This window comes from Gadus macrocephalus, chromosome 6 (genome assembly GCF_031168955.1).
Source record: "Gadus macrocephalus chromosome 6, ASM3116895v1".
Lineage (NCBI taxonomy): Eukaryota > Metazoa > Chordata > Actinopteri > Gadiformes > Gadidae > Gadus > Gadus macrocephalus.
The window spans coordinates 23,316,253-23,342,043 of NC_082387.1; the positions used below are offsets into that span (position 1 = coordinate 23,316,253).

At 46.0% G+C, this 25,791-nt stretch overlaps 1 protein-coding gene across 13 annotated transcripts in view; it reads right to left on the bottom strand.

Annotated features, from left to right (window-relative positions):
• Positions 1-8,905: 8,905 nt before the first annotated feature.
• The window catches only part of kank1a (KN motif and ankyrin repeat domains 1a), a 37,899-nt gene continuing 21,013 nt past the window's right edge, over positions 8,906-25,791 (bottom strand). For 3 of the 13 annotated variants that reach the window (XM_060055126.1, XM_060055131.1, XM_060055127.1), the window contains 9 exons: positions 21,191-23,866; positions 19,200-19,403; positions 18,026-18,134; positions 17,602-17,856; positions 17,203-17,293; positions 15,413-15,632; positions 13,824-13,966; positions 12,753-12,953; positions 10,302-10,518 (listed from right to left, as the gene is read on the bottom strand). In XM_060055126.1, the coding sequence (XP_059911109.1) occupies positions 10,333-10,518; positions 12,753-12,953; positions 13,824-13,966; positions 15,413-15,632; positions 17,203-17,293; positions 17,602-17,856; positions 18,026-18,134; positions 19,200-19,403; positions 21,191-23,866 (4,085 nt within the window). In that variant the 3' untranslated portion in view covers positions 10,302-10,332. Of the gene's footprint in view, positions 9,914-10,006; positions 10,106-10,152; positions 10,218-10,298; positions 10,519-12,726; positions 12,954-13,823; positions 13,967-15,412; positions 15,633-17,202; positions 17,294-17,601; positions 17,857-18,025; positions 18,135-19,199; positions 19,404-21,190; positions 23,867-25,791 lie in introns of those variants that run through there. The other 10 variants (XM_060055132.1, XM_060055137.1, XM_060055133.1 and 7 more) reach the window with 9 other exon arrangements.

The following is a 25,791-nucleotide window of genomic DNA, read 5'->3' on the forward strand; positions in this document are numbered from 1 at the left end:
GTGTGTGTGTGTGTGTGTGTGTGTGTGTGTGTGTGTGTGTGTGTGTGTGTGTGTGTGTGTGTGTGTGTGTGTGTGTGTGTGTGTGTGTGTGTGTGTGTGTGTGTGTGTGTGCGTGCGTGTGCGTGTTTGTGTGCTTTTGTGTATGTGTGTCTGACATCTCTGTTCATCTTCTCTATCAAACTGTGTGCATCTCTACCACACTTGTAGTTTATCCCGCTCTATATCATATTGTTTCCAATGCATTCATATATTTCCAATATATGAATGCATTGGAAACAATATATATGAAATGAATGCATATATATTATTTCCTCATATATATAACTGCCAGAATATATATTGAATTCCACCAAATATAATGATACACCCAACCTTTCATCAAGGCAAAACAGTGCCTTGCCGCACTGATTTGGGACCAATGAGATAGATCGGTCGTCAGTCAACACTCAGACACTCAGAAGTTCTGACCGGGACCTTCTTTAATAGGTCCATGACAGGGACAAGCACACTTCCTCCACCAGTCTGAGACGCATTAGGAGAGAGGGACAGGCAGGTGGAGAAAATAATAATAATAATAATAATAACCAAGAACACAAACTATTGTAGAAAATGTATTTATCTCTTCTAATTCTTACTTAGTAATATAACTACGGTTATTGTTAGTGAGATAGACATATTCATGTGATACATTTAGTATTTACCATTTTGAGGCTTTTATTTTGAAGAATACGGAAGTCTTGATTATGACACCGACAATGCACTTCCAACTGTGCGCAGCATCTCAAAAACTATACAACCTTTGAATAAAGTCAATGAAGTTCATAACATAGACTGTATACACCAGTTGAAAACTGAATAACTTTAAATTCAGAGATGGACCTGTCTCACGAAACGACTTTAGTCTACCTTTGGGGACGCTCCCAGCATGCAGTTCACCTCCAATGAATCGTTTGTTTTCATTTTCACTTTGGGGGAGAAGCCGCCGCTGACAGGTAAACCCACATTTGGTTATTATCAATGCAAAATAATTACAAGTTATACACTGTATATTCTTTATCAATTCCCTAAAGCCTGAACGAAACAGGCCTAACATAGTTCGGAATGACTAAAAGTGCACTCTTGATATGTTCTTGAAATGTAAGAAGCACAAGGTTCTGTTTCCCTCTCAGCATAACTACTATTTCTAGTGATCTGATCCAACATCGTATTGGATCAGTCCAATATTGGATCAATCGAATATGATTCACTCCCGTGGCACTGGCGAGGGGGTGGGTTCGAGATAGGGGTTGTACGTTGACGTCCCGACGACCAGTGTTGTGCCCGAACGCGTTCATGAACGCGTTCATATTTTGGGCGAACGTGAACTGAACGCAGGGACGCGGGAAGTGGGGGTGCTTAGGGTGCTGCAGCACCCCCCCTGGCGGCCTCTGGCTGTAACTGCAAGTGAGAAGGTTTTATGAACAAATCAATACTTTTTTTTTTTTTTTTTATAATTTTATCATACAACATGATTTTTCATTTAATTATTGACATCCACCCTTTTTATGATATTTATCATATTATCATTTCAATTTATTTAGAACATTGTCTGAGTAGGCTGACGTAGGCTAAGACGCACAACGCAGAACTGTCGATAGCTGAATATCGTACTATGCTGATTTTACATAAGCTGGTTGGCAAAAAAAGAGCAAAGACGGGCGGTTCACTTGACGGAGAAATCGTCACCTTCCTCATATCAGACAACTCGTAAGTCTGGATGAAAATTAAGGCTTTCTATTATTGTCACTTTCCTTTGTAAACCTTTAGAAATAACCTCCTGAATCCTTGTTATAACGCTGTGTATAATCCCGGACCGCAACAGCTTGTCGGCATGTTGTTAGTGTGTGAAATTCAGCCCAGTATCAGCCGAGTTGACTCTAATTTCCACATTGTTTATTTGCTAACGTTTGTGAATAACAGTGGCTAGTTGGCAGAACTCTTTTTACACACCAGTAGAGTGTTTATCAGAGTGGATCCCTGAATGTGACGTCACCCCTCATCTCGTCTCTGTAAACAACGGATGTTGCGCAGCATTTATTATGACGTCATTATATAGATTCTCTCTCAGCACCCCCCCCTCGGACTGACTTCCCGCGTCCCTGTATAGCAGCTCTCATTTCACATCATAGACTTAAACCATAGATCATACACCTTAATTGCTGCATTGATTAAATGTTAATCCTGACTTTCAGTTAAACGCACTGTGGAAAAAGAGATCAACAGAGGTGATTGTTGCAGTGCTTCCATCCCAAATGAAGGGTCGAAGCCTCATTATTCACCACTCTGAGCTGCTTTCACTACGGCCACACCTGTGGTTGACAGGAGAGGTAGGCATCTTTCAACCGCTTCCTCTCACTGCTTGTCTTAAGCAATATAAATGCATTAAAGGAATTTATATGAACATTTCAAAACACAGAGGGAATGGAACGGGGGTGCATTATAATGTCCCCTATCTCTTGGCCCCTATCTCTTGGCCCCTATCTCTTGGCCCCTTTCTCATGGCCCCTATCTCTTGGCCCCTATCTCTTGGCCCCTATCTCTTGGCCCCTATCTCATGGCCCCTATCTCTTGGCCCCTATCTCTTGGCCCCTATCTCTTCGCCCCTATCTTTTGGCCGTTGAAATTACATTATTCATTTCAATGGCCAAAAAAGTAGTTTGCTTTCATATGGCGATGCTGTGTGCTAATGTTAACCAAACATTATGTTGTGTTCATCAGATAATTCATGGATTGATGCATCTCAGTGCCTACAACACCAATGTTGTAGACACCATCTACTTGATGGACCATTACACTGCAGGTGTTATTTTGTTTGGCGACAGAGATATAGTTTACCTAAGGTAATATGTTCAACTATCGAAGATGGTACACAAGATAGACACCATGATACTCATAGTTAAACAACTAACTTACATTTTCATCAAATCATCAAAAGTAATTTTTCATGCTGTAGGTCAACTTTGAAAAGTATGAGGCAGTACTATTGTTCGTCCACGTGAATAACAATCATTGGAACATGCTGGTTTGTCGCTATCACATCGTGGAATAAAGTATTGAATACAGTATACCCTCTTTTTTCACAGTGCATTCACGCAAATTCTGGAACAGTGTTTCAAATGGATCCATCCCCATCGTCCTCTGAGCTTGAGGACTCTACACACGCCACCCAGAGACTACAGTAAATATTCAAGCTAGAATTCTAAACATTTTAAGTCAGTCATGTTTACTTATATTCACCAATGGCAGCTGTTTCTTATTGTCTGAAGTCGGTAATCTGTGGTATGTTTGAAGATCTGTCCATATGCATTATAAGTGAATACAAACCTAAAGAAAATTATTACATCACAACATCACACTTCTTCAGGGAATACTAGAAGATGAGGAGGACATCCCATGGAAAAACTGACTGGGTGGATATTCACTGGAAAGGGGGAGTAATACCTCACCCTGTACAAAAGGATGGTTGCAGTTGTGGCGTTATTGTTGTCGAAGTAAGTTGAACTATGTAGTATAGTGGAAACATGATGTTTTTGTGTTTGCAGTGGTTGAAATAAGGTTCCATTTAGGTGTTTCTGTACACATACAAGATTTCTGTGAATCCTCACCGTCATGCATGTGTTTACATATGCTTTAGTTATCTATTAAAAGAGGAAGACATTTTCAATAACTACAGTGTTGTTAATTTAGATGGCCAGAGCAGTAATGGAAGCCTTCCCTCAGTCGCCCCACATTGACTTTGACACCTCCAAGAAAGCCATCAAAGAAGCCAGGAGAAATATGGGACTCCAAGTCCTTGAAGCATCAGGTACAATAACTTAAATGATGAATAATAATGAAAAACTTAAAGGCACTCCAATTCAGATTAATTGTATTTTGCGAAAACACTTTCTTTCAGTCTTTGATGACGAAATGTGCGCAATGTGTGGAGCTGACAAGCCCCCTGGAGATGCACCTGCCAATACCGACTGGGTGAGTTGTTGTTAGCTGCAGTTAAATGTGGAATCGTGATGTGACATTCAGTGTTGGTAGCAACTGACTAAGTAATGTACTGTACTGTAATAATATTACTTTTAGAAGTCACAGATTTACTTCCCCCGCCACCTGGGACATACCACTTAAACCTAAGTGTTCCTACCAACTGAAATCATGTACATGAATAAATCATACATTCGTTTTTCAATTCAACAGATCCAGTGTGATAAATGTGACCGGTGGTTCCATGCCCTGTGTGCCAATATGGACACCAGGACCCTGGAAGAATTAAAAAAAAAAGAATGGCTCTGTGTGCTGTGCAGATGACCAGCAATATGGGGGTCAAGTAGTTGGACATCCTTGGACTTGCATTTGGTTTGGCATGGCTCTCGGCTTTGGCCTTGGCCTGGAATGGCTTGGTTTTTGTTTGGGTTTGGGGAAATAAACTTGCTATTGAACAATGAGACGGTTAATTTTTTTGTGGGGTTTGGTCTAAAGATCATCTTGTGTGTCAGGTTTCGTGAAAATCAGATGAAATTAGTGACCTGTAAATTTTTTTTTTACGTTTTTCAACTTGAAAGGGGTTTATGGATCACAAAATGGGGAGGCCATTATCTTCAGGTGTGTCTAATTAGTACCATCTAGTAGACTAGTTATGCATTGGTTTGGGGGGGGGGTGGGTGCCATACCATGGAAGCTATTGAGCAAAAAGTAATTTTCCATAGGAAATGAATAGGATTCTTAAAAAAATTAATAGCATTGTAGGAGCAAAAACATCTTACGTTTTGGAAAGAATGTCCTCAAAAACATCACGTGCATATTTTGGCTGTTGGAAATTGCATTATTTTAAAACTTTGTGGTGAAGTACAGACAGATTTCTACATAACTTCTGGCACTGACTGCTATGACCGTACTACGTGTTGTACTGACTACTAGTACAAAAGGAACCATGTGATTCGACTGTATAGTTTTGGAGAATATATCCTTTGAAAACCTCACCTATGCATATTTTGGCCTATGCAAATTGCATTATGTTGGCACTTTGAAGTGAGCTATAGACAAAATAATAGATAAGTTCCGGCACGGACTGACATGACCATATTAACCCTTGTGCTGACTACCTGTACACAAGTAACCATGTGATTTTACTGTATCGATTTTGAGAAAATGTCCTTTGAAAACCTCACCTATGCATATTTTGGCCTTTGCCAATTGCATTTTATTAGCACTTTGAAGTGAGCTATAGACAATATAATAGATAAGTTCCGGCACGGACTGACATGACCATACTAAGTGTTATACCGACTACTTGTACACAAGTAACAATGTGATTTTACTGTATAGATTTTGAGAAAATGTCCTTTGAAAACCTCACCTATGCATATTTTGGCCTTTGCCAATTGCATTTTCTTAGCACTTTGAAGTGAGCTATAGACAAAATAATAGATGAGTTCCGGCACGGACTGACATGACCATACTAAGTGTTATACTCACTACTTGTACACAAGTAACCATGTGATTTCACTGTATAGATTTTGAGAAAATGTCCTTTGAAAACCTCACCTATGCATATTTTGGCCTATGCAAATTGCATTATATTGGCAATTTGAAGTGAGCTATAGACAAAATAATAGATAAGTTCCGGCACTGACTGACATGACCATACTAAGTGTTATACTCACTACCTGTACACAAGTAATCATGTGATTTTACTGTATAGATTTTGAGAAAATGCCTTTGAAAACCTCACCTATGCATATTTTGGCCTTTGCCAATTGCATTTTCTTAGCACTTTGAAGTGAGCTATAGACAAAATAATAGATAAGTTCCGGCACGGACTGACATGACCATATTAACCCTTGTGCTGACTACCTGTACACAAGTAACCATGTGATTCTACTGTATAGATTTCGAGAAAATGTCCTTTGAAAACCTCACCTATGCATATTTTGGCCTATGCAAATTGCATTATGTTGGCATTTTGAAGTGAGCTATAGACAATATAATAGATAAATTCCGGCACGGACTGACATGACCATATTAACCCTTGTGCTGACTACCTGTACACAAGTAACCATGTGATTCTACTGTATAGATTTCGAGAAAATGTCCTTTGAAAACCTCACATATGCATATTTTGGCCTAAGCAAATTGCATTATGTTGGCACTTTGAAGTGAGCTATAGACAAAATAATAGATAAGTTCCGGCACTGACTGATATGACTATACTAACTGTTGCCCAAACTGCTTGTACACACGGAACCATGTGATTTTACGGTACAGATTTTGAGAACATAACCATAACCTTTGAAAACCTCACGTGCATGCTTGGTCTTTTGAAAACCCTTGTTTGTTGTGGACGTTTTCACGCCGATCTGGTAGCGTTCGCAGCGATCCACACAAACGCACAACCGTAGGTGAAGGCTTTTACTTTGAAAACGTTGCGAGATACCACACAAAGGCTGTTCAGAGTAGAGGCGCACAAAGATTTTGTGTGACGGCTGGCTTAACCGCGGATGGACGAATGACGGCTCACTTGACCGCAGTCTCTCTGCCTCTCTGCAATAAATTCGCACTTCGGACATTCGCAATCTCCCCAGATGCAAAAACGCTTGTGTCCCTTCAGGGGAGACATGTATCCGTGGTTCCTGCATCGGGAACACTTGGGCATCCTCAAGGTTTTCTTGGTACTGGACGGGGCTGGGGACATGGGTCCCGGGCCTGCAAGGTGCTGCTGCTTGACGTCCTCCTGATTGCTCATCCTTTTCTTGAAACTTTGGTTTCTTGATAAACCAAAACAAGAGAAGAACAAAAGGAGAGTGGTCCTCACTGTGTATGAGTTGATCTGTGCAGGGTTGTGATGTTAACTGAGGGTGGTTTACTAATGCAGGGTGATGCCTAACGTGGAAGAGGGCAACGCTTCTTTAGTAGCGAGTAGAGCTGGGTTTCGATTCAAATTTCAAGAATCGATTCGATTCCGATTTTTAAGTTTCAGAATCGATTTTTTCCGATTTTCTCCGATTCCATCCGATTCGATTTTGATCTGATTTCCGATTTGATCCGATTTCGATTCGATCCGGGGGTTAATGTTATTAAAAATGAAAAATGTATTTGAACCGTTTCCTTCACTTCATGACTGTGTAGAGAAGCAACATATTAAAACTAGTATTGTATCAATATTAAACAGCAAATCTTACAAGTATTGGTAGTTACTGATGGCTGGAAGACTGATGAAAAGGTTAAGGGTCAATCTACCTTCAAGAAAGATAATTCAGGACAATAAATGGAGGACATCATTGAGGTGACTATATCTGCAACAGTGGATTCCTACTGGGACACTAACCAGTGCATTATTATTATGCTTGAAAATAATTAAGAATTCACCCAAAAGCGGTTGCTACCAAAAGCATTTTTATTTTAAAACACTTAATAAACTGAGAAGTACTGAAACTGGAAGCATAAAATGTAAACGTTGAGCATTTTTCTTTAAAGTGCGAACATAAGAACAGAACATTTTAAACTGTAAAAGCACTGAATGGCGTCTATATGAGCATGTTCAAATCTGTTCTAAAACCACACTCAAGATTTGTTTTCAAGAATATGCAGCACCCGAAGTGTTCAGGGGAATCCCATGAATGTTTTCCATGAATATATAAAATATAAATTTTTAACTTATAAAATCGATCTTTGGACGTACGAATCGATAATCGGTCATTAATATGCGAATCGATTAAAAATTGGAAAATCGATTTTTTTCAACACAGCTCTAGTAGCGAGTAACACAGGGGCTTAATTCCATGGGAGGGCCTAAACTGGACGCGTGGGAGGCCCATTGTGTGGGTGTCGTGATATTAAGTGGGATGTGTACAGTATGCATGCACATCCCCTACGATGAGGTGGATTACAGACGAAGGGAAGGAAATTCACGCATTCTGACACGAGGTTGATGAAAAAAACCGGTTATATTCAGATACTATTTGATGATTCCACACGATTAATATCCAACGGAAGGTGAAACAACAAACAAACCAATGACTAGTCCTTAAAACGCTAAAATATAACACTAAATTAACGCTATGTTTCCCTGGTTTTTAACGATACAAGCAGCCTGCAGACGTGCAAGAAGCAGATGCCCAGGCTGACATATTTGATCAGTCTGACACGGTTACACAATCACACACAATAACCTACTGCAAACTGGCTATGAATGTGACCCACTATCATGGCATACTAAAAACAGCCATCATTAAAGGCCTTACAAGCACACTTCAATGAAGAGGGTAATGAAAAGTTACCAATTAAAATGCTATAATTTAAACTCAGCCCTAAATCAACCACCCGGGACAAATAACTGCCACGAATGTCCCCCTGTTAACTAACAGCACTGAAACCCCATAAAACGGCTAACCTCCCTTGCAATAGCATGCATTTGCACGTTTTATTTAAGATTTGATTGAATACTGCGATTAATTCAATATTTCATACCAAATATATTTAATATGCATTTGTAATCTTACCACGATTGAAGACCTATTGACACATTAAGGAAGCTTATGAATTCAGGGACATAAGCTCTTCCATTATCATTGTGCATCTGGAACCCTTTCGCACTTTTTTCTTTGTAGTATCAGTTCTTAACAGAAGAGGGCGCTAGTTGGAGTGAAATCGTTTTGTGAGGTCTTCGCTTGACTAAAAAGGCTTGCGCAGTCAGAAATGCAGTTTCAATGGACAGTCGACGATACACCCCAACAAGAGTTGATCGTTTAGTCATATAAAAATAATTACACAAATTTATCATGGGGAAATTATGATAAGGTTGGTCTACCAGTAGATTTAGACAATATAATGGGCAGAGTTTTTGTGATATCCATGAAGGAAACAAAAACCAATTGGATTGCATTTAATTGACGTTTATTGTTATATGGAAAAATCTCAGGCACTTTAAATCTCAAATAAAGATGGAAATCAGTACCTGGTTTAACACTAACAAAGTGAACAGCTTACACTATACATTAGACGATATAAGGAAAGAAGGCTGGACAAAAAAAAAGACAAAAAAGAAAATTAGAATCTCTAATGAACAAAGTATATACACAATGGAATAATACATATATCTGCATTAAAACTATATACCTTGATAAATATATAACTTCATGTCATGTTACATCATAAGAAATACTCGCAAAAATACTGTGATTTTATTCTTAAATAGATACAAAGGATTTGTATAAAAGTATAATTTCTTCCGATAGTTACATCTAATAAAGGGGACGCCACGCTCCATGTCTGTGTACGAAAGCTTGGTGCACTCAGGGGCCGACGGGATACATACGGGGGTGTTGAGGGGAGAGTGCTGCACACACACACACACACACGGGACCGGCACCATACACGGGCAAGCACACGGGGGCGGTGGTCGGACACGCTGAATGCCGTTTCGTCGTGTCAAAGCTTGGCTCACATTTACGATGACTGCGAAGGTGATGCCGATTTACGACGTGTGCTCCTTCACGTTATCGCCGTCGTAACTCTTCGCCGACTCGCACTAAATATTGCCTCGAGTGTTGGTCTGTACTATTGTCCGTCTGAACCGCTGCATGACCACAGCCTTCTATAAGCTTGTTACATTCGTTTTTTACATAAAAAAAATAAAAGGACACTTTGGAGATGTCGGAGGCATATATGAGTATACGCAACGATCTAAACGATTTAGAGTAAATAAAAGACAAAAGCTTGGTTTGTGGGTGTCTAGGGGTTAGAAGTCTTATCCAGGTAGGGGTAAGACGTCTGTGGATGAGAACCAATAGCAGCACAGGGTTTGTGGGAAGAGGCGGGACCTCTAATCAAACATGCTTCTTCTCGTGGGACTGGGCGACGTCTTTCTGCCCAGGCGAGGCGTACCCTAAAACACACGCGCACACAAAACACAGTGAACGAAAGGTAAAATAGCAATGGAAAGGAACTAATGGGATCAGAGCGTGTTTGGGGAACCCACCGGGGACTGAGCTTTGGAGAAGTTGACGTGTGCATACAGCAGCACGGCGATGTCCTTGTGTCCGGCCTCCAGCGCTATGGAGAGGGCGTTACTCTCGTCCTAAAGGGGGGGGGGGGGACAGGAAGCCACAGAAAGCACGGTTGGTTAAATTGAGTACTTCAGAAGGTCCGGCGCTTATGGTATGACATTTGGAGATGTTTTGGTTTTGAAGCCCCCCCCCCTCCCCCCCATGGGGTCATTTAGCAGTCTCGTAGCGAAAATTGTTTGTTTCATTACGCAGCAGGTAAAACCTGCTTTACAAAGCACCTCACTGCGAAGCTCAGGGACTAGCAAGAAACTATGAAAATGTGTATTCCTACTAAAGTTTCGGGACCGAAACTAGTCACGATAGCGACGGTACGGTCAACACAACGATCCTTAAAAATGCTACAGCCAGGTCCTTCGCAACTCAAGACGGCCGTCGTGTGAATGAGGCCCAATAGCCCCTTTCCTCCTCCACCCAGTACATGGTTCTTGCACCATTTTTAAAGTCAAATTTAAGACTTTTTAAGACTTTTTAAGACAAACACATACATAAATTAAGACCCAAAAAATTTCAGAAAAATTATTTGATAGAAAAGGTGTGTATAATTGAGTCACTTATCGATCAACCGTAGCCGTAGTACTAGCAGTAGTGGTACTCTTGCAAAGTTATCTCGGAAGCGCGTGGACACGACGATACGCGAACACATTAACGCACCCGTGTCACCCATAGTCACCCATGACCCGTCGCTTAGCAACCGGACACGCTGGGGTTGATATGTTACCGGACTACTGTAACTACTAGTACGGAGTGATAACAAAGACATGAATCAGGCAATAAATCCACCGTCCTTGACAGCGGTCAAGTTTGGAGTGCGGAGTGGACCAAATGCGAACTACTGCAGCTTTCCTAAGTTAAACCCCAAACTAATCGGAATAAGTTTATGCATGTCGATTATAGCAGACTACACCACCTCTTCTGTAGCCGAATAGAATTATATTACGAACAGATAATTGTATTCCGATTGAGGCGTATTATATGATCCTTTTCTATTCCGATTGAGCTGTTCTTCCGCTGATCTATGCGGATCAGATGTGTCCATGTAAACACGGCTGACAGTGAACACACACACACACACACACACACACACACACACACACACACACACACACACACACACACACACACACACACACACACACACACACACACACACACACACACACACACACACACACACACACACACACACACACACACACACACACGCTTTGAAGCCGAACTTCCTTATTCGAATATAATGCGAATATCAAAAATAAATCAAAATTCAAACGAATATTAGGCAGCCCTTAATATTCGAACCTGTTATGGCAGGCCAAGAGGGAGAGCGTCGGAGAACCCGACGCAGTCTACTCATAATATTGTAATGACCACGGAAGAGGCATTGAATGAAGTATTGATTAGACAGCGATTTATTAGATACCTAATAAACCGTCGGAACACGCAGGACCGGTAACCATAGCAACGCCGGTAAACAAACCCCGCGAAGCCCAATCCAGGTCTTACTGAAGGAATTTAATGGTCAAAATATTATTAATAAATATTCGAATATTAATATTAATAAACAAACAAACTTCGAATATGATTTTTGGCAAAAGGTCAAAGCCCGTCACACAATTTAATAAATTTACTGTTTGGAATACTTACATTAAAATGATCCAGCATGAACTGTGATCCATAGTACCGCGATAAGACATGGCTGTCAGTGTCGTCCGTGGGCCAGTACCTCACATGGATATCCATCTGTTTGCTTTTAGTGGTTTTGTTCACTCATCGAACATGAGGACGTACTGTTTATCGTTTACGCTGCGTGACAGCTCTCTTTTTATGAAAGATGCAATCCCGTATTTGGCAAGATAGGCCGTTTTGTTTTCACCGCAGGTGAACGACTTCGCAAACTCAGAATCTGGGAACATATCAGCCAAGACGTTACTAATGTCCTCGTTCGATTTGAAGGAATTATGTCTGCTCACCGTGTGGAGAACCCACAATACCTCTGCCTTCTGGGTTTCTGGTGGCGACACAAAGCCGGTTAACGCCGTCTGATGTGAAGTACTAGCCACGGATGCTGAACTTTTCAGTCCACTTCTTTCAAATAATACGGGCATCGGTGTAGTCCCGCTAGCTGCCACGGAGTATATCGGATATATTTCTGCGACCTCATGTGGGACTCAAGAGCTTTTGCTCCCATGGTCCCTAGTATGAATGCCTTTCGGGATAAACGACACCTTGCCTCGTCACCTGCCTTCTCCAACCACCCCCGAAACGTATCCTCCTCAAACCATTTCTCATTGAATTTGCACTGTCCCATCCTGAAAGTAGCGCAAGTTGGCCCAATGATGTCAACCGTCACTAGCTAAAAGTAGCGCCAGCAAGCTAGCCTACAGACGCAGCTGCAGGCTGCAGATGCAACCGGCCCCCCGATGACTGATGTCAACGTTAACGTAACGTAACACTCCTGAAAATGCCGTAATTAAAAGACGCATTAGGTGATTTGTTGTGCGCGACAATTTCCCTTAGTCTTAAAAAAACCTCTGCAAAATTTAATACCTAGAGCAAATTTACAGTAAATTTAAGACAATTTATGGCCTTAATTTTACACAAAAAAAATTAAGACTTTTTAAGACTTTTTAAGGACCCGCGGGAACCATGCAGTAGCCTTACGCTGTCGCTGAGGGTGGCGTCGCAGCCGGGCTGGCCCAGCAGCAGCTTGACGATCTCCACGTGGCCGTGCTCACTGGCGCACATCAGGGCGGTGGAGCCCTCGTCGTCCTGGACGTTGACGTCCGCCCCCTGCACCAACAGGGCCCGCACCATGTCCATCCTGCCATGGCTGACCGCCAGCATCAGCCCCGTCTGACCCGCCTGGACGGACACGGACACACACACACACACACACACACACACACACACACACACACACACACACACACACACACACACACACACACACACACACACACACACACACACACACACACACACACACACACACACTCTGAGGATTACTGGTTCTAGCCATCATCAGTACATTTGTTAAGAAATGTAATTCATAGATTTTCTTCACAGCCGAGAGCAGTGGTTCCAAAGTATGAACCTTGCGGTTCATCGTGGTTAGACTATAAAGGGCTAATCTAGAAGATCTCGGGTTTGGTGTCTTTGGCGCCATCTATGGCGAAATAGAGGAACTGAGCACCACAATAGACGCAAGTGAGTTAAACACGAGTCTGCTTAACTCAAGGTAGCTCAGTCATACCCTCTCTGGCAAAACAACCATCGCTGGGTGACCACCTGCCTAACTTTGTGTTGCTTGTGGAATGGAAGGCCACCACAGACACCCAGTTATTAAGATTCATAACACTTCAAAAGGCTCCATCCCATTGTGATGCCTCACTCTAGATAGATTCTAGAGAACTTCGGAGATCCTCAAGATCGCCGCTTTAACATTGGATTGGGGCACTTGGGGCACAAGATAAACTATAAATACCCTTGGGATGATATAAAATACAAAAATAAAATAGTTAACTTTTATAGTTTCAAGTCAAAATACAAACATTTGATTAATTTCCCTGTGAAAATATCCAAAATGTCCTCAAAATGATAAACACAGGGTAAAGAATTTCCTTGCAGTTTGTAGATCCAGACGACTACTGCGGCGCGGACCCACAGGTTAGGCCACGCTGCCACGGGGTCGTGTTCCCCGCCGGTCGTCACCCCCCCCGGGCCCGGACTGACCTGGCTGGCGCGCGCGTTGACGTCCCCCTGGCCGAACAGCTCCTCCACGATGCGCATGTCCTCGGGGCACTCCACCGCCGCCAGCGCCGCCAGCATGATGGGCGTGTAGCCCGCCTTGTTCTGCTGGTTCACGTTGCACACGTCTGCCACGCGGGAGCACAAAAAACGCACGCCTGAGAACACACGCCAGTGGGTCCACAAACGCCCGCTAAAGACATAATGCACACCGCCGGGGCTGCCTTTCGGGTGGTCTTGGTGCATCTCACGTCCCCCCCGCTCTCCTGATTGGTCAGCGTTCACGGGCTGTGAATAGCTTGACACACACATACACACTATCCCACAGCACGGCAACCTGCCATTCCACTGATGTGTCAATCTCCCCCCATCTATTCCCTGGTGCAAACCCCTTTCTGGGGTGGAGAAAGCGCGCGGGGGGGGGGGGGGGGGGGGGGAGGGGGGGGCACTGCTTTTGTGTACACCCAGAAAGGATGCATCGTTCTCTGTACAACTACAAACCGCCCATACACGACAGAGGCCTGGCAGAGAAGGTGGAGGGGACCGGTCTAGAGTCTGGATAGGGAAGGGAATGTGCAATGGGGGGGGGGGGGGGGTGGTGGTAGGAAGGGGACATGGGAAGGGCGAGACGGTGGGGGGGTGGAGGAGGGGGCTGTGGATGTGTGGAGGGACAATCGTGACAACGGAACAGAGGGGGTGAACGTGTGAGTGTCGGACTGTCACACAACGCACACGGACACAAAGACCAGAGGGTACAAAGGGACTATAGTGTAGCAAGTGGCCGAGACCTCATCACACTCTATTGAGCCTGGAGGGAGAGAGAGAGAGAGAGAGGGAGGGAGAGGGGGAGAGGGCCCTGGCTCAGTAGGCACTGTGAGGATAGAGGTGTATAGAGGACGGCAGGGAAGGAAGATGAAGCACATAACGGCTCAATACTGCCCACTAGTGGGCGACAAGCCTAAAAGACACTTGGTTTCAAAACCTTCAGCGAGATGCTCAACATCTACTGGCTCTTTGTGTCACCTCAAGTCCCTCATGATAATAGTGTCAGCTAAACGACTGGGCGGTGACCAGCATTGCTGAGCCGGTGATTGGTTGCTAAAGGGCTGGCTTGTCGGTGGCGCGACTCACGCTTCAACCTTGCAAGCAGCCCGGCCTTCCGAAGAATGATTCAAAGACCGCCGTCCTACGCTGCACGTCATTCCCAGGGCTCGCCAATAAGAAGTGCGTGAGCGGCCGGGGGCAACTAAAAGGCCACGTCGGGGCGAGTAACTATGACAACCCGCCTGGTGAATTATTTGATTTGAATGTGCCGTCGGCCGGTCAAAATCGAGACGGCAAGACGGGCGGGAGGCAGATGATGACGAAGACGACGGATTTGTATAGGGGCCAGTAAAAATGGACTTTGGGCCAGTAGAATTCAGACCCACTGGCCCGACCAGGCAAGTGGAAAAAAAAAAAACCCTTAAGAGTTGAGCCCCGAGTCATTCCTATCCTTCTTCTACCCGACTTTGCCGTTTCTCTTCCCTCTCCCCCCACCATAAAGAACAAACCGCCACCGTCGCCCCCCTTACCTGCGTCCAGAAGCTTCCGCACCACCTGGAAGTTGGAGTGCGAGACGCTGTAGTGCAGCGCCGTGTTGCCGTTGCCGTCGGCCATGTTGACCACGTGCCGCAGCACGCCGGGCGACACGCCGGCGAAGCCGTCCAGGTAGTCCTCCACCGTGCCCGACAGCGCCGCCTTCTGGCTGGACACGCGGAACCACTCATGCTGCACCGTGTTCAGGCTCGCCCTCTGAGGGAGGGGGGGGGGGGGGGAAGAGAGAGAGGGGTTGAATCTGCAGTCAACACATGACGCATAGCGGTAGGTTCTCTTAAAGGCACCCAGTGCAACTTTATGTAAACATTCAATGAAAAATAAACATTCAATTTCTAGTCTTTTTTACACGTAGTAAGTTTCAATAACTCCATACCATTACATATCGACATTCAAGGAGCAAAGATGAGACGTCGTTGTGTGGTGAGAACTATCGCCGGTGGGGAGAAGCCATTTTTCCATTGACTGGAAGCCTGCTTTATTTATTGTAGGTTACAAAAAATAAAGAAAATGGCGGCATTGTTGTTGTTATCGATTTTCTATCAGTTCTCACCACACAACGACGTCTCATCTTTGCTGCTTAAATGTCGGTATGTAATGGTATGGAGTTATTGAAACTTACTACGTGTAAAAAAGACTAGAAATTCAATGTTTATTTTTAAGCCTCGAAAGTTGCACTGGGTGCCTTTAACATCAGCAACATCTTCAAATTTTTGCAGTGTTATAAATCTTCCTAACTCTGTCTGTGGTGGCAGACAGGCCACATTCATATCATAAGCAACACTGCTACTTTACTTATTTTGTCTATTAATTCATCCTTTATTAGATGTTTTTCTTAAGATGAGGTTTAGAATTTCCATGTACAGAATGACTGCATTGTTTTTGCAGCATCCAATAGTATGGAAGAAGCCCATATTCAACCGTCCAACTTCATATTCCCTGTGTCGCAGGTCTCTTGAAGTACTTGCAGTTTTTACGATAGGACAGCAGGGGGCGTTCCAGTTCATGAAATGAGGTACTTTTGACCTACATACAAACCAGCCCGTGAGTGCTGGTTTGAAGTGCATTCAGCATCGCAACAGACTTTTCACCAACAAATGAATAAACTAAATGATGTTACTGCGCTAAGCGAACCTCTCCCAAGACACTCTAAGCTAGTTGCCTGGAGTGCCTTGCCCACTTCCCTAATATTTGTGGCTGCGCCAACATTCTTTTCCACAACCCTCCCCTTCCCAAAAGCCAGCAGGGCAGGCGGAAAGGGCACGACATTCCCCCTGTGATGAACACTCGGGCCCAGCGTGTTGGCCATGTTGGGCCTCTATGCTCAGAGGAACTGAATGTGTTTTGATGAAGGCCCTGCCAACCCGACAGCAGAGAGTCGCCCAGCAAATACACATGATTGGCACCAAGAAGGAAAGATAAAGTGTGGAAACGATTGGAAACGCGCTTCTGAATAAAATCCAGTGCGTAACTAATGGTAAATAATCAACATTATTTTCTCAGCAGTTGAATTTGACTCAAGGCCTAACAGATATAAATAACGGACGCACTATAGACACGGGATCTGAATCTGTCACAGGCATGTGCACGGGCTACTAAAAGGTACTAGAAAAAAACATCCATTTCCATTGGTCAGTTACCATTTTCTTTTTAACTGATATACCACTACTCAAGTCCATCGCTAAAGAAAAAGCAATAGAGGAAACAGAATATGTATTTAACAGTACAGGGACCGGGCCACACCCAGGCGTGAGGAGACACTACTCACCAGGTCTTTACTGCTCACCGCCTTGGGGTCGCTGAGGTGGGCCTTCAGGACGTGGCAGGCCGCCACCATCTTCTCACTTAGCTCACTCCTGCTGGAAGGGTCAACACGTCAATGCTTGGGATATAAACACACAACACGAATCAAGAGACACATTTGGAGTGCAAACGGCTTGACTGTTTAGTTTGAGTTCCCTTCTCGAGTTTGTTTCCATTATATAATGGATTATATAATTATATTTATGCGGGTTTGCGTGTATGCGTGTGCGCGTGAATCTTAGAAGGCTCAGTGTCCCATCAGTAATAAAGGTCAGCCCAGAATGTGTATAAACAAAGTCAAAGAAAAAAAAATCGAATTGTCCATTGAAGGGTGCCGATTGCTTTTGAGGTCACCTCTACTGACCTCTCTCTTGTCTCGCTCTTCTCTTGACCTTCCTCCTCCTCCTCCTCCTCCTCCGTCTTCATCTGCACATCCACTGCTCCCTCGTTATGATACTCCTCCCCGGTTGTCTCTTCCTCTACTTTCCCATGTTCCTCCTTTGCACCGTTCACCTCCTGCTCCTCCTTCTCCTTCTCCTCGTCGTCCTCGTCGTCCTCGTCTGACCCCGAAGAGCTGCTGTCCTCTGAGCTCGAGTCGTCACTTGACGTAGATTCATACCTGCAACAGCAGGGGGGGACAAAAACAAGACAAGCATCAGAGGTCTGGTCGTTGAAATGTCAAGCAAACAAGGGGAGCAATAGATGAACACAATATAGCCAGGATGAATCACTAAACACACCGTTAAAGATGAATCACTCTACTACAGAATACACACACACACACTCACCCTCCATTGACTCCAACAAACTGCAGGTTCTTCTTGGTTCCATTGGAGCCAGGGCGGCCATCTTTCTTTTTCATGATGGATTTCAGGGTGCTCTGATGACATGGCTCCCCTGAAGGAGCAACACAGAGAAAAAAAAGCTTCGTCTTAAACTCCATTTCCCAAAATTATTTTTGCCAAATTCACATGAACAGGACTCCTCCAAAAACAGACCTGCATAATTCAAACCAGGCATTTCATGTTCCAGTGTTTGATAAAAAACATTCTTTTTCCAAACAAGGTTTTGAATTTAGGAATCAGCTCAACTCTGTGCCTTCTTGTATACTTTGGCCTGGATGACAACAATGTTTCAAGTTAGACCGCCATTGTTTAATGGGAATGACTGAACGTGGTACCAGGCTGGGAAAACATCCAGCAAGCACCTATTAAAAAAGGACAAGTATTACTTTCTTCTCAACAGAGCCCACTTCTCCCCAAGCTAGCCTGGCTGGCATCTCCCCTTTAAATTATGCTACATCAGAACCCGAGTTCTCGGACACGGCCAACAACAACAACTACAGCAGCAGAGCGAGAGCGATTTGCAAGTGTCTTTGTCCAGGTTCTTCGGCCCCAGCTGCGTGGCATGGGAACCTGTTCCAAAGCCTAAAGTATCCCAGCCATGTTAAGTACAGGCCTCCACAGACCAAAATACCAGCGTCGAGCCAGAGCACACATCTGCCAAGACTTGCCCCAAACTGAGGGGCCTCACTCGCTCCATGCCAGGAGCGAGTGAGGGGGGGGGGGGGGGGGGGGTGTACACAATACATATACACAGGTAATGTGGCGTGTACATCAGTGTAGCAAGCACCAAAGCGTCCAATCAGAGTGCTTCCTGTGTTTTGACAGGTGGGGGTGTGAAGAGGAGCCTGGGGTCTCTGCTGGGTGTGACTGACACACACACACACACACACACACTAGCAGCTAGATGTACACAATACATATACACAGGTTATGTGGCGCGTACATAAGTATAGCGAGCACCAAAGCGTCCAATCAGAGTGCTTCCTGTGTTTTGACAGGTGTGGGAGTGACCAGGCGCCTGGGGGTCTCTGCTGGGTGTGACACACACACACACACACTAGCAGCTTGGTTGTGAGCTAACCAAGGGGGGAGGGGGGTGTTAGACGTTAAGCGGTACCGTGCAGCGCTGAGGACATCTGTTGGTCCATGCGGCTCTTGAGCTCGGACGGGCTGGGCTGTGTGCGCGGGCTGCCGGGCTTCTCTGCCGCGGCCAGGGACGCGGCGGTCAGGGACGCGGCGGCCAGGGACGCGGCGTTCAGGTCGGCCGCCGAGAGGTCTTTGACCCGGGGCTGTGGCTGGGAGACCTCCTGCACACTTACTTCTGGGGGGGGCACACACACACACACACACACACACACACACACACACACACACACACACACACACACACACACACACACACACACACACACACACACACACACACACACACACACACACACACACACAGAGAGATAACGTACATGCATTAGGATGGGTGCAATGTTTAGAAAGTTTTGAGACTCCGATTTTGATTGTCTTCATTGTTCAGACGTCGCATTTAACCATTCAGGTGATCAGCCCAGAATAACATTTGTTTTTCATAAAAATACGAAATAGTAGAAATGAAATAGAAGTGTTTTTCACAATAATATTTACCCCAATACATATTCATGTGATGTTTACTGGTAATGTATGAAAACATAGAAAATGTAAGTGTTCCAATTACATTATTTGAAACCATATCAGAAAGAATCTTACTTTTGCAAGGCTATTCAAATGTACAAAAAAAAACCTGACTACATTTGTATGATAGCAACATGTCGCAAAAATGCGGGCAGACCAGCACTATAGGAAGTACAAAACATGCCAATCATGGGCTGAGAAAATATGCAGCTAAGAATCCACTCTGGATTGTGTGGTAAAGCAGAAACATTCCTACAGAACGCAAACTTTAAGACAGTTCTTTAACGTTCTAATTCTGTTCTCGAACCAACTAGTAACAAGGGAGTGAAGGTCAATTCATACATAATATAAGCAAATGAACATACACTCAAACAAAGGGACAGGATAAGAGCGAAGCCAACTCTGTAAGTGCGGGACATTATATCTACCAAACATACTTGGCATGTCCCAACATGTTGCATTTCTGAGCGAACACAAACACTGAAGTGTTTATGTAATGTCGAACGAAATGCTGACATTTTATTCATACATTGAGTGATTCAATCTTTGTTGTGCTGTAAACAAGCAAGTGTTGAACTAATAACACATGTACCAATTTTAATTTTAAAAAGCTCTTCTTAGGGATGTTTATGGAGTGGTTAATTACTTTGTAACCATTTTGTTCCATCAGCTACAATTATCATTCGACACTAATGACAAATAAACTGGGACAGCTCTTCTGCGTAATTAATCATGTCTTAAATTCAACACAGGACAACAACAGGTCAGACTATAAATAAACTCGTACCCGAGGACAGGACAATAGCGGCTTCACCGCGTCAGATTCATGTGTCACTTAGCACGCTGCCATGTTACGCAACCACCCCACGGCCGTGAATCAGCAGCCAGACGCTATGGAGGCTTAGCGGACACAACACAACTCATGGTCACACTGTGACAACACTGCCGGGTTCCAGAAACTAAATGAGGTCGTCGTTGGTCCTGATCCAAAACACCCCTCTCCCACCCCCACCCTAGAGACAGAGATAACTTTGGCCTGTGCAAACCCGGCAGGTCTTTGTTTAAGCCCCTTGCTCCCAAAAACAGCTGAAGGAAATACAAATAGCGCGTGTGAATGACATCCATAGTGCCTAATGCATTCAGATGATGTCATTTGAGTGCTGTTTTATAATGCAATAACATGTTTTATAATGTATTTACCCCTGCAGTCCCAGGCTTCTCCTGGGTAATGAAATATGATTCAGCCTTTTATTAACAGTCACAACAGTTTGTATGGAGTGTTCCGCGAGAAAATATATGGACTCCACAATAGCCCAAGGGAAACGTGATGAAATCTAAATTACAACCTGCGCACTCTTTAGTGTCTCCCTCGGGTGATAAAGTTTCACCGCCTCCTTTTGGCTTTTGTGTGCGCGTGTGTGTCATTTCCGTGCTGAACCTCACCTTTGCGCGCAGCCTCCGGGTCAGTCTGCAGCGCCAGAATGTCCTCCACGCTGCCGTACTTCATGACCGAGTTGATGGAGGACAGCGTGTTGACCAGCTCGCTGTTGATGGACCCAAACTGGCTCTGGGGCTGGCCGAAGGCGTCGGCCAGCTCACTGTAGTTCTCCGCCAGCAGCATCTGCTGCTCTTGCAACAGCTTCTGGACCCTCTCGATGTAGTGGTCCAGCCCGACACCCCCCTGGGATGGCGCATCCGTCGACACCGCCTGAACCTTGGCCTCCACAGCCTCCTTATGGCCGCCCTCCACGCCTTCCGGGGGCTGCGACGGTCCGCACGCTATAGTCCGGGTGATCGACCCGACAAGGAAGTTGTGGTGGATGCTCGCCGTCCCCACCCCGCAGTCTTTGGTTTTGACGGAGCGCGACTGGCCCAGTGTGTCCGCCTCGGTGGAGGTTCCCACGGCGACCGATCGCTTCTTTGCGGCGGTCTGGAGATCTCGTACGAGGCCCTCCCCCGCGCCGACCGTCCTCGTTTCGGTGATCACCGTGCTGGTGCGTTTGTCACAGGTCACAAGCGTCGTGCTTGTGAAGGAATCAGCCATGACTGACGTTTTCGTGTTGGTGGCCTTGCTGGACACTTCCAGGTCGGTACTGGTTTGTCGAGACGTGGACTCGGGAATGACCATGACGCCGTGGTCCAACGTGCTCACAAAGTCGGGGTTGGTTCCTCGAGTCACCAGCGTTTTGACCGGACTCACGTTCACGTCTACAGAGCAATCACCACAGCCAATTGACCTCGACTCCTTTGTCGACGTTTTACTTGCAACCAAGGTGTCCATCGTTTCCTCTGTGTTGACTCCGGCCTCGCAGACCTCCACCTCTACGCCCTCGCTCTGGTTGTGCGTATCTACCCGTCTCCCGACACACTGATCCTTCACCTCCACCCGCTCTCGCACCAGCCACCTCTCCATGGGCACCTCGGGCCCCGTGGCGACGCTCTGCACGCTGGGCGTGCAGGAAACCCCCACCGTCCGGGTCTCTTGGAGGCTCTTGGAGGTCCCAGCATTGGCGGTCTCCAGGTGATTCCCCACTCCCTGACTCTGTGTCTGCACCTTTGCCTCCACGCTGGCACTGTACATCTCCGGCCTCGCCGTGCAACCTTTGTCGACCTTCTTCTTGCTGGGTCCCCCCGCTGCCTGCAGCTCCAGCTTGAGTTTGCTCATCTCCATCTGGTGGGTGGTCTCCTTCAGCTGAACCTCGAGGCGGTACACCTGCTCCTTGAGGGCCTCGATGGCCTGCTGCTGGAGCTCCAGCTCCTTCTCCGCCTCACTGGTCACGCCCAGCATGACCTCCGTCACACCCACCCCGGCGCTGCGGGTGTCCCGCCGCTCCGTCACCACGCCCGTATCCCGATAACTGCGTTTTAACGGTTTACTTTGGGCGACGCTGAGGTTGTTCATGTTTTCGTCGATGGCGAGCCCGACCGATTGCTGGGGAGTCCGGTTCTGCGCGGCGGCCGACTGGTCTCTCCGAACGTCGGCCCCGGTGTTGTCCTGGGTCTTCCTCTCCAGCGACTGGACTTCGGCGGCCAGGCGTCGGAACTCCTCCAGCTGCTGGAGATTCTGCTCCTTTGCCTCCGGCTCCGTGATGTGCAACTCGGCGTCCCGCTGCACGGGGCTCCCCTGGCTCTCCAGCTGCTCGGCACAGCCCACGCTGTAGGAGCGCTTGCGGAAGCCCGCCGGGGCCGTGCTCTTGGACTGGGCCGTCAGTTGCCTCTTCTCCTCCTGCAGGACCGCTATCTTGACCTGCAAGATGGGGATGGTCTTCACCTGCTCCTCCAGCTCTTTGAGCTTCTTCAGGGCCACCATCATCTGCTCCCGGATGTGCTGCAGATGCATGGGGCTGACGTTGGTCACGGGGGTCGTCATGCCCGAGCTCATGGGACTGTGGCGGATGGAGCTCCCCACCGAGGGCGGGTAGTAGGGGTTGTACTCCCCGTTGTGCAGGTGGCCGTTGAGCGCCAGAGGCTGGTGGCCGCTAGGGGAGATCTGACTCTGGGCCAGCGAACCGGTGAAGGACGACAAGGAGCTGTTGGAGCCCGTGCCCCCGAAACTGGCGAGGCGGCGGCGGGGGGCGGCGGGCTCGGTGTGGTGCTGCATGAGCAGGCGCTCCTGCTCCAGCCTCCAGCGGGTCTCCATCAGGGTCTTCTCCACCTGGGGGTTGTGGCGGGGGGCGACCCTCGGGGAAGGCGGGGGCAGCAGCGGCCTGGACTCGGAGGCGATGGAACAAGAATGTTGGGAAGGTGGCGGCGGCGGCGGCTCGTGGGGGCCGGCCCGTCGGCCCAGGGTCGGGGTCAGCGGGGGGGCGACCTGGAGCCTGGAGGTGAAGAACACGGGGGACTGCTTGTTGTCGTCACTGTTGGAGGAGGACAGGGAGTCCGTGGAGGTCCACTCGGCGTGAGTGCTGCCCCCGACGGAGCCGCCCCGGGGCACGGCGGCGGGCTTGGCCACTTTGGGCTTCCGGTGAATGCTCAGCTTCTTGATGGTGTTTCCCCTCTCGATGTCGTCCACATACTTGAGGAAGTCCAGGTCCAGCTGATACCCGTACGGGGTTTCAACATAGTAGGGGGCGACGGACGCCTTCTCCTCCTCTGCGCTTGGGCAACCCTGCCCTCTTTCTGCAGAGAAGACCAAAATTAAAAAGAAAAAGAAAAAGCTATGGTCAACATCAACAACAACAACTACTGCAGCACCATTTGTACAGGGGGGTTATGGGTTTGCTCAGCCACACACAGTCTTTATTTGCCTTTGCGAGTACAAACATGACTCGGCTGTTTGAAATGCCTCTGCGGTAAAAGCAGGAATAGTTTTGGCAATGGACTTAGGAAGCTAGCCAGGTAAAATCGACGACTCTAAACATCGTAGTAAATCACAAAATTTCAAAGAAATAAAAAGAATGATTGATAAACTCAATGATGCATACATTACACTATTTTTAATGTAGCTCTGAAAGATAAGTACAAACTCAATAAGATCATGAGGTATTCTTGACAAACTGGCAAAAAGCCTGCATCTCCTTTATTTGTTTACTGATCATAGATAAGGTAGAACGTCTCGAGGTCAGACTGGAAGGTAAAAACTGTCATTATTTAGTCCAAATTCCAGAACAACAATTTAGATTACTAAAAATGATTAAACCAATATGCACAGGTAAATAAACTATTTTAAAGAGTTAAAAAAAAACACAAGATAAGTTGTAAATCAGAAAAAATTACAAGGTAAAATAAGCAAGCAAGGTAATGAAATCTAAACCAAAGCTGCCTTAATTACAAATCCCTTGTATCGAGTTAAATACCTACAATTATATATTCTTACAAGTCTACCTTTCACCTTAAATGTTTGTATCAAACAACGATTCAACTATCCAGTACTTGGGGGGGATGGCACACACACACACACACACACACACACACACACACACACACACACACACACACACACACACACACACACACACACACACACACACACACACACACACACACACACACACACACACACACACACACACTAAATACAGAGCTCCTTGTTCTTGGTATGTCTGGAACTCTGACCAACTAAAACAAATATGCGGCTGGGATGAAGAACCCTGCTTTTACTTTCCAGAACACCGAGCTCTGTCAATGGCACCAGTCAATCCCTTCCATTCACTTCAAAACAATAGAGGGAATTACACCGCTAAGCATGCTGTTGAAGCCCTGCTGCCTTGTTGTTAAAGCTTTACTTACCCCTGGTGAAATATCTCACTCTTGTTCCCCTCTTTTCCTACGCCCACTCCCTGCTCAGTGTTGGGAGACCGGGTATAATAGCAACAGGCTGCAAGCGCTAGAGAGAGCGAGAGAACTGCCCTCTCCTCAGTCAGTCCACACACTCTCGCTCAATCCTCGCTCCATAAGGGGGGGAAAAAAAACTCCACTATTGGTGTAAAGTTAGCCAAGCACGGCTCAGGCGAACCATTGGCCGAGTGCCTCCTCCAATTGCGTGCAGCCTTTGGGTCAGGCACTTCCCAATCCAAACAGAAGCCCTGTTATTCAATATGAGGCGGATGACAATAACGGTATTCTTTAACATGGGATAGAGGTCACCCTTCTTTTATGGATTTAATAAAGCACTGCTTTCCAAGACAAATGCACAAGGCTACTGGATTATTTTAAATCAAATAAGACCAGTTATTTAACAACATAACATTAAAAAAAAAGGGTTACTCAAACCAAACTCAACAAACAAAAACATGTCGTCCGATCTTCTACAAGTACTCAAGTGAAAGTAATAATCCCTTTTTGACTCCTAGAGAAAACGTTTTCTGTGTTCTTATTCGGTCCCAGGTGCTATCCAGCTATTCAGGCTCGAGGGCTCCCCAGGAACAATTTGGCGAGAACCCTACGGCGTCGGCAACCATGTGATTAAAACAGTGACAGGCAGCGCTTTGGTACCAGGGACACGAAGACCCTTAACAGCTGAACAGTGACCTCATCACTGTGTGTCAACGCAAGGGGTCACACTCGTGGGACATGGAGCCAACAGTGACAGTCAAGAAACCTGG